Source organism: Oncorhynchus keta, chromosome 3 (genome assembly GCF_023373465.1).
Source record: "Oncorhynchus keta strain PuntledgeMale-10-30-2019 chromosome 3, Oket_V2, whole genome shotgun sequence".
Lineage (NCBI taxonomy): Eukaryota > Metazoa > Chordata > Actinopteri > Salmoniformes > Salmonidae > Oncorhynchus > Oncorhynchus keta.
Window position 1 is genome coordinate 17618038 of NC_068423.1, and position 14907 is coordinate 17632944.

Here is a 14907-nt window from a genome sequence, read left to right on the forward strand (position 1 = left end):
ACCTGGGCTCGAACCAGGAACACGTCGACAACAGCCACCCTCGAAGCAGCGTTACCCATCGCTCCACAAAAGCCGCGGCCCATGCAGAGCAAGGGGAACAACCACTCCAAGTCTCAGAGCGAGTGATGTTTGAAACGCTATTAGCGCGCACCCCGCTAACTAGCTAGCCATTTCACATCGGTTACACCAGCCTAATCTCGGGAGTTGATAGGCTTGAAGTCATAAACAGTGAAATGCTTGAAGCACAGCAACGAGTTGCTGGCAAAACGCACGAAAGTGGATCATTAATATGGTCGAATCCGGAAACTCTCGAAAACAAGACATTTATTCGTTCAGTGAAATACGGAACCGTTCTGTATTTTATGCATTTTAACAGGTGGCATCCATAAGTCTTAATATTCCTGTTACATTGCACAACCTTCAATGTCTGTGGAACTTGTTCAGTTTGTCTCAGTTGTTGAATTCAGTTATGTTCATACAAATATTTACACGTTAAATTTGCTGAAAATTAACGAAGTTGACAGTGAAGACGTTTATTTTTTTTGCTGACACACAAACTTGAAAGTCAACCATTTTTTTACGCTGCTGCTACTCTCTGTTTATCATATATGCATAGTCACTAACTATACATTCATGTTCATACTACCTCAATTGGGCCGCCCAACCAGTGCTCCCCAACATTGGCTAACCGGGCTATCTGCATGGTATCCCGCCACCCACCAACCCCTCTTTTACGCTACTGCTACTCTCTGTTCATCATATATGCATAGTCACTTGAACCATATCTACATGTACATACTAACTCAATCAGCCTGACTAACCGGTGTCTGTATGTAGCCTCGCTACATTTATAGACTCGCTACTGTATAAAGCATGTCTTTTTACTGGTGTTTTATTTCTTTACCTACTTATTGTTCACCTAATACCTTTTTTGCACTATTGGTTAGAGCCTGTAAGTAAGCATTTCACTGTAAGGTCTACACCGGTTGTATTCGGCGCACATGACAAATTATTTTTTATTTTATCGCACAGGCGAATTCCAGTAACACAAATCCATCACAGGTACCTAGTGTTTTTCCATGGAAATCCAACAAATTGTAGACGATTTGCAAAAACAGCCACATGCTTTGTCTGATGAATTATTCAAAGACTCGAGTCATGGAAAGTGTCTAACAGAGGAAGAGCATGTTATGAGAACGGTAAAGGACGTACCCATCTGCTATCCAGATGAAGAGCCTGATAATTATGTAAGGAAAGACTTACTGTAACCAGTTTATGAGTGACTGAGTAATGTGGCCTTAACACCTATAGTTGCCAAGACAGACACAGCCTCCCATTCTCCTTCACCCCATAGACCAGTGTTTCCCAACTCCAGTCCTCCCAACAGAAAACCTTTTTGTTGTAGACCCGGACAAAAACACCTGATTCAACCTGCTTTTCCGGGGCCACAACAAAAATGTGTGCTGTTGTGGGTACTTGAGGACTGGAGTTGGAGTCATAGACAATGACTGAATGATGTACCATGGATCCACACAGGCCCACTAGTACTAGTGTTCCCCCACTACAACTCTGACTTCAGTGCTCTCAACTCACCCGAGAGACTAAGAGAACTGGGCTGAAGCTTTGACTTTTGATAAATTATATATTTTTGTATCTGTAATTCAATAAGAGCAGGAAACACTGATGGGGTTCCAATCAATGCTTCGGTTCATTAGTCTGCTTACAGTGGAAATGAGGCTATGATGTGAATCTTTCACGTCTGAATTCTCTAGGCTGTCTTGTCGATTAAAAACTCAACCTCAACAACACTGGTTAGGCTAGTTAAAGAGAAGCAACACCTTGTCTTTCCTTTTTCTTTCGCCCCAGTTCAGCGACGTTGGTCTGACTTTAAAGGTTATGAATGATGGATGTATTGTCCCAGTCAGAGTCCCCAGTAGGCCAGTCTGTTATCTGGGAGAATGGGCACCCAGCACGAGACTGAGGAAAACAGGTGCTTTCATTTTAATGATGGAGCTTGTCTGTCTGTCTGGAGCTGGGCCCCACCCAGCATGAGCAGAAATGGACAGGGAGAGGTGTCTAACTAGTCAGGCTGACAGGATCACAAGTAGTGGGTTGGAAGGATGCAGAGCAAGGCTACCTACGGACCTGCCCTGATGCATTAGGGGTCTACACACATAGGCCTACGCGTTTATGTCGTGTCCATCCAAGCAGACCGATGTACGCCCATTCTGCATTCTGTATACCCTCTGTCACCACCCCACCCTACATCCTTTGAGGAAGAGAGAACATTTATCATGCTCTAATTCACACGTCTTCGATGCTACTGTAACAGAAGTCCCCTGCCTTAGAAGGCCCATGAACCATGTACAATTTGTAACATCTTTTTGGAAAGAATGAGGTTAATGATACCAATATGGTCTAGATTTGACGCTCGACTTCATCTTTGAACTGATATGGTACTGTCATGGCGTAAAGACGTCCTTTTCAAAGCCATGTTGGTCATTGACGATGTTCACTGTTAAACAATGAAAGAAAGCCTCTTTTAGACATAAACGCTACTTGATTACTCGAGTCCAGGCTACCGCTGCGGGGAGCACAGATGGTTGTGCAGCCAGTCTGAAGAGCAGATGGTCAGAACCCTAAGTTGGCTGGCCGGCAGATGAGTGACCGGTTAGCCAGGTTCTGACATTACTGGTGTACCTTTCAACGCTGGGGGGGGGGTCCTTGGTTCTCTATCACCGATGCTAGCAGCTTTAGGCGGCAGACTGACGCTCCTACCTCTTTAGTTGACCAAGCAGATGCAACAATATAACGGTCAGTTAAATACAACAAGCGCAGGATCACGTTACATCCTCATCTATTGATCAATAGCAACATTAAACAGCAACAGAAATAAAGAATTGATCCACTCATTAACCTGTGCATGTTGCCTGCAGTCACAGGCAGTGGGCCAATTAAGTCATCAAGTAGTAGGACTCGAGTTGTGAGCACCATGAAATAAAACGTTCAACAACTTGAGTAGGATACGGCTAAGCCCTTGTTGCGTAACATGGTATGTTTATTGTGTCTGAGAAAAAGGCCATTGTCCCCTGAAAAAGTAATTGTTTCGTTTCCTCTGAAGTCAAAGCACACTAACAGAAGTAACCGAGCTACTGTGTTCTGCACTACCACGTGCTGGTCTTAAGTTATGCACTCACGTCCCATGTCACAAATGAGATGAGTAGGCTACATACAGTAAACTGTCATGTGGTTCAAGCAGAATTACAAAACAGTGCAGAGAGAAGAGGAGAGTGATGGTTTAGGAGAATCCTTTTCTACCACAGAGTCACTTGCTTATGATCAAATCCATCACCTCCTGTCCACACTTTCTTCCCTTCTCTCCTCCGTGCCGTGAGAAGAGGAGAGTACACTGCTATTCTTAGCAAAGGCCACAGGACGCCTTGAGACAGGCAGTCCTGTGGCACCGTCAGCGGAGTGGAAAACAACCGGATGCATCCTGTTTTCAGGGAAGATAGAAAGAGAGCCTGTGACACGACTCGTCAAGCAACTTTTACGGGATTGGTTGAACAGTGCAGAAGAGAACCTCCCTCGACAGTAATTTCTCTCGTCAGGACCAGAAGGAAAGAAACGCCGCTCAGGCATTTGTTAGTCGTGCTGCGTTAGATTACTCCTGCTATGTTAGGTTAGTCCTGTGCTGAATCTGAATGTTCTGTACACTCCACAGTAAATTGATCCCAGAATCCCTAATGCTAGTTCATGCTCCATATCACCTCAAAGGAGTAACATGTTCATAATACTATGAAGGATTTACCCTAAATAGCCACATTTAGAGACAGAAAAGGTATGCATGTTCCCCTCAGGAAAGGAAGAGGGGAGAGGAAGGGGGGGGGGTAGGCTACATCAGTGCCACCCTTTCAGGTGTGTTTGTTTGTCTCTCCTCCATCTTCCCTTCAACATAATGGAACAGAACACAAGGTTGACTAAGAAAATGAATACAGAACCTTACAGGTCATAGAGAATTCCCATGGATTATCACTATTAGCATCACACTAAACTCACCCTAGCCCCTACTCAAACTTAGTTTACACGATCTGTAAACCGTACTCTTTCATAGCCGTACTTGCCGTACTCTTTCATAGCGCCATACTAATGGGTAGACGCTACCCACAAAACCAAACCATTGCCCTTCCTCAATAGCAGCACAGCTGCCCGTGCCCTAAACAAACACATGACAATGCGCTCATCAGTGCTCACACAATACAAGGTTCCAAAGCACCAGCTGGGAAACCAAACAGAAGACAACTAAAGACAGAGTTACAGAGAGCTCAGGTGCAGGTTCATGAACCCTCAAATAGGCTTGGGCGGTATATACTATATCCCGGGCAATTTGGAAATAACCACAGGATGGTTTTTCAATAGCATTGAGACTATTTCTTGGAGGTTTTTCAATAAATTGTAATATCTGCAGTGGACTTGTGCAATAGGTTAGGAGATAAAGCAGATCCTGTTCTTCATTTCATCTGTCACATTATTTTACATTATGAAGCTTACTGTAGTTCCCCAGAAATGTTGAGCCAGTCGAATTTCAAATTGAAAGTCAGTGTTTTTTTGCTTCAATAGAGTGATCAGGGATGTGCAACTATAGTTTTCCTTCACAGAAAATACATTAGTGCAACGAATTCAGCAGAAAATAGCTTCATTTTCATCAGATGACAACAGAAGTACAACGGTGTATGGCTGACAGCCACAAGAGTAAATGAGCTTAAAATAAAATACAATTATTTTTTTGCTAAATAATATATAATGTTTATCAGAGAAATAATGTAGCCAGCTACATTTCCTAATGTATAGCTTAAAGTTAATCTTTCTTTTCTCTGGTAAAATGAAGGCTGGCTACACCAAGAAAAGTGCCAGAGAAAAGTAGCTACACATCAGTCAGAGAGCTATCTGCTGATAGAATGCCTGTTTGGGGAAGTGCAACTGAAGCACAAAATTAGTCTGATGCCGAGCAGAAATTACAATAAGGATATTAGATCTGCATTTGCACAACACAGCAAGAAATTTCTTACACGCCTTTTATCATTTGTGTGTTAATGCGACCCAATAGTGTGTTCGCTTTCTGCCGTGTTTGAGAAGTCAGCACTTTGGATGAGTTATTTGTACAGCTGCCACTGCTGGATTTCCTTGTGTTTTTTTCTCCTCTCGGTTCTTGGCCTGTCTACTCCTCCCAACCTCTTCTCCGAGCAGAGCAGGCAGGCCCGTTGCCCTAGCGACTCCAGACTCCACAGACACAGCATGTACACATGCTGCTCCAGAGCCAGTACTGTTCTTCCATCAGACAGCTTGTCTCAAAACTTTGTTCATTTGCATAATGTCTCTTTGCCTGTAAATGCCCAAACTCAGCAAAAATCACATTCAGTAGCTCCTACCTATATAAACGCAGCATGTAAAGTGTTGGTCATGAGCTGAAATAAAATATCCCAGAATTGTTCCATACGCACAAAAAGCATATTTCTCTCAAATTGTGCACAAATGTGTTTACATCCGTTAGTGAACATTTCTCCTTTGCCAAGATAATCCATCCACCTGACAGGTGTGGCATATCAAGAAGCTTATTAAACAGCATGATCATTACACAGGTGCACCTTGTGCTGGGGGACAATAAAAGGCCGCTCTAAAATATGCAGTTTTGTCACAACACAATGCCACAGATGTCTCAAGTTGAGGGAGCATACAATTGGTATGCTGACTGCAAGAATGTCCACCAGAGCTGTTGTCAGAGAATGTCATGTTTATTTCTCTACCATAAGCCACCTCCAACATCATATTACAGAATTTGGCAGTACATCCAACCGGCTTCACAACCACGTATAACCACACCAGCCCAGGACCTCCAAGTTATTCTTCTTCACCTGCGGGATCGTCTAAACCAGCCACCCGGACAGCTGATGAAACTGAGGAGTATTTCTGTCAGTAATAAAGCCCTTTTGTGGGGAAAAACTCATTCTGGTTGGGTGGGCCTGGCTCCCAAATGGATGGGCCTATGCCCTCCCAGGTCCACCAATGGCTGCACCCCTGCCCAGTCATGTGAAATTCATAGATTGGGGCTTAGTAAAACCTGGCTCAGTAAAACCGTTGACATTTTTGCATGTTGTATTTATATTTGAGATGGATTGCCTGTCTTTGCAATTAGTTATTTCGCTAGCAGCCTCCATGGAAATTCACTATTACTTGTGCTAATTTTGTTAGCATTCTGGTCATAAACACCCAATGGGCTTTTTCTGCATCTTTTTGGAGCCCCCTTGTGTACTAAGCCTGTAAAACCGTAAATCCCGATATGCGAGAAGGACGGTATGACGATACCGCCAAACCCTACCCTCAAAACAGAAACACAGTCTAAAAGCTGACTTCATCTCTGACTCTACCGGATAATGAAGCAACAAGGCATATTGTGTGTGTGTGTTACTATGTCATCAGATGGTGACTCAACCAGTGAAATTCATACCTCAGATAACAAACATGCAGGTCCAACAAAGAGAATGAATGGACCCTGGCCTGTGAGTGTTTTGTAAAATATGCCAACAGGCTACATCTTCTTCCCATGCTCCCACTGATAAGAACATGGGCCTAAATGTCTTCCTTTTGCTTCAGAGCCTGAGACAGACGGTGTTAACAAGAACAGCAAACACAAACCATTTCTTATCAGCCTGGCCACTTTGAATCACTGGCCAAACTGCTGAGGGGGCATTTCTTTTCAATGTATTTTCTCCATTTCCTCTGATGAAGGGCTCACAGCTGGATAGGTAATATGCCAGACTGTTTCTCAGGACAGACAGACTGTCCTACCTGACTCTAGCAGGCCACACAGGTTTGGCAGCGGACAGAGACTGCCACACCCCAGCAGGTACAGAGGCCCGGGCCATTAATTATCTATGGATAGAAGATAGGCTGGGCTGTCACACAGGGAAGAGCTTGGAGGAGAGGGAGCGGATGAGACAGAATGGGGCGTGTCCAGGCCAGTGGGCCAGGAGTGAAGATAGGCAACCTTAGTGTTCTTATTCCCCTGCTCCAGGGCCTCACGTTGCCATTCTTTAACCTAACTGCACATCCCACTGTATCAGGCCCATGTCCACTCTCTCAACTCTGGTGGGACATCATAAAGTAGGATGAGCAGGAACACTGCTTCATTATTTATCATCTTGTTAACGATCACAGTGGCAATTTAATCCCTTCCTCAGAGTGATTAAAGACACCCCAGAGAGAGCTCAGAGTCTTATGCAGGAGGGTGAAACGTTATAGAATGTTCACATAAAAATAGCCATTATGTTGAATATACTTTCTTCTTTGTCATGGCTCTAGCTCTAATACATTAGCCTACATATTTTCCATCTGCACCATTCTAAACCCTTCTGAACACAACCCCAATATCGAAACATTCAAGATACAGCTCAACCTTAGAGGATAGGAAATGTGTGGCTATATTATTTAACAGCTAGGACGGCATTTTATTTGTGCAAATTGTTCTTACTTTTTAACTCTGCGTTGTTGGGTAAGGGTTTGTAAGAAAGCATTTCATGGTAAAGTCTACACCTGTTGTATTTGGCACATGCAACAAATAATACTTGTTTATTATATAGCTGACTGTAAAGAGCGAATGTAAATCATAAACAAGCAAATGACAAGCATGCTTGTCAGAAACACTGACATAATAACATGCTAGTTACGTTGTAATAACATTGAGCAAAAACCTGAGTCACAAAATGTTCAGCATACCTAACATTGACTGACAATATCCACTAACAACTTAGGATACAGTAACCAAACAAGGACAGGCTTGACTGATAATTGTTCTCTGCGTCAGTGCATGCAGAAATCCCTGGCCTGTACTGGCTCACTGACCCCCATAACCTCATGCAAGGACTTCTGCCTCTAATGGTTACTTTTATTACGAGCTAGAGAAATAGTGTAGGTTACCACTGGGAATCAGGGTTCCCTGTGTTTTTTCTTTACAATTATGGAGCCAAATCCATACCTTAAATCCAACATAAGCTGCCTAGACCCTGACACATGGAAGGTTATTTTAAAAGAAGAAATGGCTTTTGTTCATCTCATTCACTCATGTGCAGTGTGGCTGTCCTCCATTGACCACCACACGAACAACTGAATCCATCACAGTTGCCAACTTGCTAAAGACTCTGTGGGGTCTTTTATAATGACAAGGCCAAAACATGACCCTTCAATAAGTCACTGTTTTTACAAGTTGCAGTTGGACTCACTTCCAATTGAAGTATGCATGGAATGCTGTTTCAGAGAGTAATTTGTAGCAGTAAAACAAGGGATTATTTACCTCTGGGCCAATTAGACTGGAGCATCCAAGCAGCAAGGCAAGTAAGGGGCCAACACTGGTCTGTGTCTGATGCTCATTTAGAAGTTGAAATGTTATAACATGCTTAACAGTATCTCTGACACATAGTAGTGTAAGTTAGGCATACCAATATACTGTAGCTGTCTCTTAGCTGCTGCAAAAGGCCTGAGAAGGGATTGTTAATGTAATGACAAGACAGTAGTACTTCCACTGACACACATAGGCGGCTCAAACTCGGACTTACCTATTGAAACAGATGATGATGCATTAACATGCACGACCGCAAATTCCTTAATTGACGACTGAATCGGCTGGTTTGATTGAATACCAAGTGCAGGTCCAATTGCTAACGTTGGCTAGTAAGCTAACTAGCAAATTCAAGCAAGCAGTAGCCTGGCAAGCTAGCTAGTTACCTCAAAAAAAAATTCAGTTAAATGACCTTACAAACACTGCTTGATATGAAAGCACCATATTGATGACTGAGCAAGTCAAATCCAAAACATTATGGCTAGTTGTCAAGTAAGATTAACACCTTTCCCTGAAGCAGATGTTTAGATTTTCTTCAGCCAGGCGTATGGCTATGTATGGTCCACCAAAGCATCAAGGTTTTGTCATCGCCTCTCTCCTAGTGGTCATTTGTTAATTCAAATTTCTTGTCAAATATTCATTGTCCGAAAAAACGCGAAAAAACTCGCCGCTGTCAAGTGCTCTCAGTTGCTCTGCTCACTGGACTCGACTCTCGCTGAATCATCCACAACCACATGCGCACTGCCACTGGTCTCCTAAACCTGTCCCTAGACAAAAACAGTTAGCATTGATACATTGTGGGAGAGAACGAATCTGACTAGGAAGATTTTCAACTAAACCAAGATAGACCACAGCCTGTCGTGTCAAATGGGAACAAATTAGTCATAGTGGGCAGAACAAACAGGGAGGTGGGCAGAGCCAAGCACGAGCTAGCGAGATCCTATTGGTGTGTTCTAGAAAATAATTTGCATATTTCCGTTAGGGAACGCAGACTCTGTGATTCGAATGTGTGTAATAACTCAATTCGCCTTTTCACTCATAAACGCTATTTTTTTAAACATCTTTTGCAAAGGGTAATTTCTACAAAAATTAGTTCACTCTGTACAGAACATATTTTAGTTTTGCAAACAGAAAACTGTATTGACATCAAACGTTTAATCGATGAGAAAATGTGCAGAAAATCCATCTCGTTCCAATTTCTCCCACTGGGCTGGTAGTGAGAGGAAACGCCAAGCGGATGCTTCACATTTATACATCCGGTGAAATGCAATATAATAATTTTTTGGAAGCAATAAAGGATTTATTATTTAAACGTGTCAAATATCCAGCTTTGCAACAGCCCAGACTAATGTCTAGGTTAACAGTGTTATCACATACTTAAATAATTAAAAAAAATAGGGAAAAATAAAATATGAAAACCAACCAAAATCAATTTTAATCACCAAAATGAGCCTCAAAAAGTTCTGCAACTGCAAATGTCAACTTTTCAACTGAGTTTATCATTCATTCATCAAATGTCATTAGCTGTGATTTGGACAGCAATAACGCAACATAGTATGGTTTCCATTTGAATGTGAATCCATAACTGAAACACAGTTCACACAGGTGAAATGCCAAACATTGCAGCATTGCATGTCTTTATTGATTACATTCCTGTAATTTAATGTGATATTTTTTTAACCAATTTGTTCCCTCCCACTACATATGTGTTGATTTGTCTCATTTACATCATAAAGTATAGAAAATAAAGGCTATAAAATAGTCTGTAGAAAACCTTAAAAAGGCCCAATGCAGACTTTTTTATATCAATATCAAATCATTTCTGGGCAACAATTAAGTGCCTTACTACAATAGATTTTCAATAAAATTGACAAATTGCTATTAGGAAAAAAAAGTTACTCAATAAATAATTTTGCTAGGAGTTGTCAGAGTGAGGGGAAAACTATCTGTTATTGGCAGAGAGGTTTGGAACGCTTTGTTATTGGTCTATTAACCGATATACCCCATGTTGATGTCACCATGGAAAGCGCAAAACTCCCACACATGCAAAATTGCAGATTAGATGGTCATGTGTAGATTGTATTTTCAACCAGCAACTATCAGGAAATAACACAATTTATTTTTATTTTTTTTCATCAGCTATTGTACAATATGATATAAACACAGGAACATTTTATTTAGCCTGCACTGGGTCTTTAAGAAACAAGTACATGTGGTAAACAAATTCAATCTGACTGATGTTGTGGAAGTACAGGCTAGTCAGCTGAGCGGTTCTGTTATAATACAAAACCTACAGCTTTTTCATAGCCCAACCTCCAGATTCAGTTTTACAGGCTTTTTCCAAATAATATCAATGAATCTCTGGCTGCAAAATGTTAGCTATATGCTTATTTAAGCTAAATAACTGATCTTATAAAAGTTGCATGATTATGTACAGTATACACTAACATTACATTATTCAACATAGGCATATTTGGTTTCTGCGTTTTACTAGTTTACTTTTCATAATTGCTTAAATGGGAACAAAAACACCTAGCTCCTGACAGCAAATCCTATTTCATAAAAAACAAACAAAACATTTTTGCCAAGGCTAAAATCAAGTTGAAGGGGGTTCCCCTAGAGATTAACGTGCCAGTCTTCCAAGACTCTCTTTAACAGCAACGCAATCGACAACAAAAGCCTCTCAAAGATTGAAACCGTTTGCCCATCACTATGTTAGGTTGAGGCATAAACACATTTGTGCATCTTAAGATTCCGTTTGTCTGAATACCTCTTCCCACATTTATCACAGATGTACTGTTTCCCTCCTGCGTGGACATGCCTCTTGTGTGTTCGAAGATGACTGCCCTGACTGAAGGTCTTCCCACAGATTTCACAGCTGTACGGCTTCTCTCCTGTATGGATTCTCTGGTGCAACTTCAGACTGTTGGCGTTGTTGAATCTTTTCTCGCAGAAGCTACACTGGAAAGGTCTCTCGTTAGAGTGGGTGCGTCCGTGAGACATGAGACTACTCTGCTGACTGAAGGTCTTGCCGCATTCTGTGCAGATATATGGCCTCTCTCCAGTGTGGATGCGCTTGTGTATTTTAAGATTAACCGATTGACGGAATGTCTTGCCACACAAGTCACAACTAAATGGCCTGACGCCTGTATGAATACGCTGGTGGTTCTTCAGATTGACAGCGTGGCGGAAACTCTTCTCACACTGAATACACTTGAAGGGCTTTTGTCCAGTGTGAATGAGTTGATGGGTCTTCAGTGTTACAGCGCGTGTGAAGCCTTTCCCGCACAGTAAACAGGTGAAGATTTTCTCTCCCGTGTGAATTTGCTGGTGTCTAGACAGATTCTGAGCCAGGTTGAAGCTCTTGCCACACACAGTGCAGCTGTAAGGCTTTTCACCCGTGTGGATTATCGAATGGGTCTTGAGGTGCGCCTGCTTGCCGAAGCATTTCCCACACACGCCACATATGAAGGGCTTCTCACCAGTGTGGGTGCGGATGTGATCATTACAACTCTGTTTGTGGGCAAATGCTTTGTTGCAGAACATGCACACAAATGGTTTCTCGCCAGTGTGAAGTCGCTGGTGGGATTTGAGGTTACTCTGCGTGGAGAAACTTTTCCCACACTCTGTGCAAATGAAGAGCTTCTTTTGGGCAAACAAAGTCTCCAATAGGATGTCTGTGGGGTTCACCAGGGGGCCATCGCTAATCATACCATACTGGTGCTCTGAAGAAGAGTTCCCTGCAAAAGCATCATCGGCAGCTCCTGTAAGACATGCATAAAACATGTCCGTGAACAAAATATCCATGAAAAGAATATCATCTCAGGTGGCAGTTAATACTATGATATGGGCTGATCTTATGCACTGTCAAGACACAAGTACTTGCTTTATACTTACTCTCTGCAATGGCCCCCAGGTCTATTTGCCCATGCTCGTCTTTGACAGAAACAGCCAAGACAAGGGGAGATTCTGGTGTGTCCAATTCCTCCACATCTGCAGACTACCAGCACAAACAGATTGATTAGGTGTGAAAATGTGGAGCATAATTGAATCATATTATAGAAATGGCACAGAATGGACACAGACTACAAACATTTAATGGTTTGCCTATTGAAACCAGCCAAAGTGTTTGCAGAAACTATTACATTGTGATAATGGCACCGGAGGGGATGGCTGCAGTTTTATGGGCTCTTAACAAATTACCTCGACTAACCGGTACCCCAGCGCATTGACTCTGTACCGGTACCCCCTGTATATAGTCTGGCTATTGTTATTTTACTGCTACTCTTAAATTATTTGCTACTTTTATTTTTTGGGGGGGGTGTTTTTCTTCAAACTACATTGTTGGTTAAGGGCTTGTAAGTAAGCATTTCACTGTAAGGTCTACACCGGTTGTATTTCAGCGCATGTGATAAATAAAATTTCATTTGATAACAATTCCATGACTCTTGAAGCAATCTGCAAAGAGCTTACCTCCATTGAAATAGTTTGCGCCACAGATTTACCACTTCCGCCATAAGAATGTTCCTCCGCTGCAACAATGAAAGAGAAGTGAGGCATAAATAGGTAGTTCTTCTTCAGGTGAAGCTAGTACTTTTTAGTTTTTCTTGTAGTGCAACAGATAAAGAAATAAAAACATCTGTTACTTACCCATTCCTCCAACTGACAGAATATTCAAGATGCTCGCTTGTGGTTTGGCTTTTTTCCCTCTATGGCCTTTGAAGGACTTGGATTCAAAGTCCATCAAAAACTTTGTATCATCCACAATTTTCATTATTTTACCCAATGCCTCATTGCCCAGTACCTCCATGATTGTGGCAAAGTCTGTCTGTAAATGAAAGAGATTATTTTATTTTACCTTTATTTAACCAGGTAGGCTAGTTGAGAACAAGTTCTCATTTGCAACTGCAACCTGGCCAAGATAAAGCATAGCAATTCGACACATACAACACAGAGTTACACATGGAATAAACAAAACATACAGTCAATAATACAGTAGAACAAAAGAAAACAGAAAGTCTATATACAAGGAGTGCAAATGAGGTAAGTTAAGGAAATAAATAGGCCATGGTGGCGAAGTAATTACAATATAGCAATTAAACACTGGAATGGTAGATCGGCAGAAGATGAATGTGCAGGTAGAGATACTGGGGTGCAAATGAGCTAAATAAATAAATAAATAGCAGTATGGGGATGAGGTAGGTAGATAGATGGGCTGTTTGCAGATGGGCTATGTACAGGTGCAGTGATCTGTAAGCTGCTCTGACAACTAGTGCTTAAAGCTAGTGAGGGAGATGTGAGTCTCCAGCTTCAGAGATTTTTGCAATTCATTCCAGTCATGGGCAGCAGAGAACTGGAAGGAAAGACGACCAAAGGAGGAATTGGCTTTGGGGGTGACCAGTGAGATATACCTGCTGGAGCACGTGTTACGAGTGGGTGCTGCTATGGTGACCAGTGAGCTGAGATACGGCGGGGCTTTACCTAGCAGAGACTTGTAGATAACCTGTAGCAAGTGGGTTTGGCAACAAGTATGAAGCGAGGGCCAACCAACGAGAGCGTACAGGTCGCAATGGTGGGTAGTGTATGGGGCTCGGAAGGATGGTCAGTTTTACGAGGGTATGTTAATATATGCCATTTAGCTGACGCTTTTATCCAAAGCGACTTACAGTCATGTGTGCATACATTCTACGTATGGATGTTTGGCAGCATGAGTGAAGGATGCTTTGTTGCGATATAGGAATCCGATTCTAGATCTAATTTTGGATTGGAGCTGCTTAATGTGAGTCTGGAAGGATAGTTTACAGTCTAACCAGACACCCAGGTATTTGTAGTTGTCCACGTATTCTAAGTCAGAGCCGTCCAGAGTAGTGATGCTGTAGTGATAACCAATGTATTATTTCAAAACATACCATGAATAGATTGAGGGTGGCTATTGTATTCATGCATGCCCCTTTCCATGGTATCTGCCACCTGTAACTGTTAATAAACATGATGCCCTATTGGACAACTGATCTGTGTTAAGGGAAAAGCTAGCTAGCTTGCTTCAGTATCCTAGCCAGCTGCTAGGCCTTTCCTCTCTCACTCATGGTGACTTACCATCTTATTCTGACTCTCCGTCTGCACTTTTGCCGATAATTCTTCATCCTCGCTAAGCCCCTGGGTCAGTTCCAGGCTGAACACGAAAACAGAACTGTCCTCTACAAGTTTACCTAGTTCGGCCACCGCCGCGTGAACAAGGGTCTCCATGACAGAGGCCAACTGGGTCTGCAACGCGATGAAATTTGACATTCTGTTTGTTGGTGTTTATCACGAGCTTAGCTAATTGACCACTCTTTTAGATTAGCATTTATGAAATATTAAGACAATACCACATACAGGTGAAGCTAGTACATCAATATATTTGATTAATTAGGAGTACAGAGACTCTTTTATTTGTGAATGTGCTCACACGGAAGTATTTTGTGAACTCCAAACTTCTAGTTCCGGTTTAGAAGGGAGTTGAGTTTATTAAAGAG

General features: G+C 42.2%; 2 protein-coding genes across 3 annotated transcripts in view; both read right to left on the reverse strand.

The window, feature by feature from the left end:
* Positions 1-9259, reverse strand: part of ccser2b (coiled-coil serine-rich protein 2b) — a 120390-nt gene extending 111131 nt beyond the window's left edge. For both annotated transcript variants that reach the window (XM_035753752.2, XM_052491356.1), the window contains exon 1: positions 8610-9259. The gene's annotated coding sequence lies outside the window, so the exon portion shown is untranslated. The remainder of the gene's footprint in view (positions 1-8609) is intronic.
* A 1230-nt stretch (positions 9260-10489) lies between these two features.
* LOC118368022 (zinc finger protein 501-like) lies at positions 10490-14850 on the reverse strand. Its single transcript, XM_035751720.2, has 5 exons — positions 14489-14850; positions 13043-13220; positions 12866-12924; positions 12290-12392; positions 10490-12156 (listed from the first exon to the last, which is right to left on the reverse strand). Exons 1-5 carry the CDS (start codon positions 14678-14680, stop codon positions 11108-11110), a joined length of 1581 nt encoding a protein of 526 aa, XP_035607613.1. The 5' UTR covers positions 14681-14850; the 3' UTR covers positions 10490-11107.
* Between the last annotated feature and the right edge of the window lie 57 nt (positions 14851-14907).

Bases quoted from the DNA above. Each gene is read 5' to 3' on its own strand.
- LOC118368022 (XM_035751720.2), bottom strand. From the start codon at position 14,680: ATGTCAAATTTCATCGCGTTGCAGACCCAGTTGGCCTCTGTCATGGAG. The intron at 13,221-14,488 runs GTAAGTCACCAT...TTTCATTTACAG, and splicing joins CGGAGAGTCAGAATAAGATG to ACAGACTTTGCCACAATCAT. The intron at 12,157-12,289 runs GTAAGTATAAAG...CATGTCTTACAG, and splicing joins CCTGGGGGCCATTGCAGAGA to GAGCTGCCGATGATGCTTTT.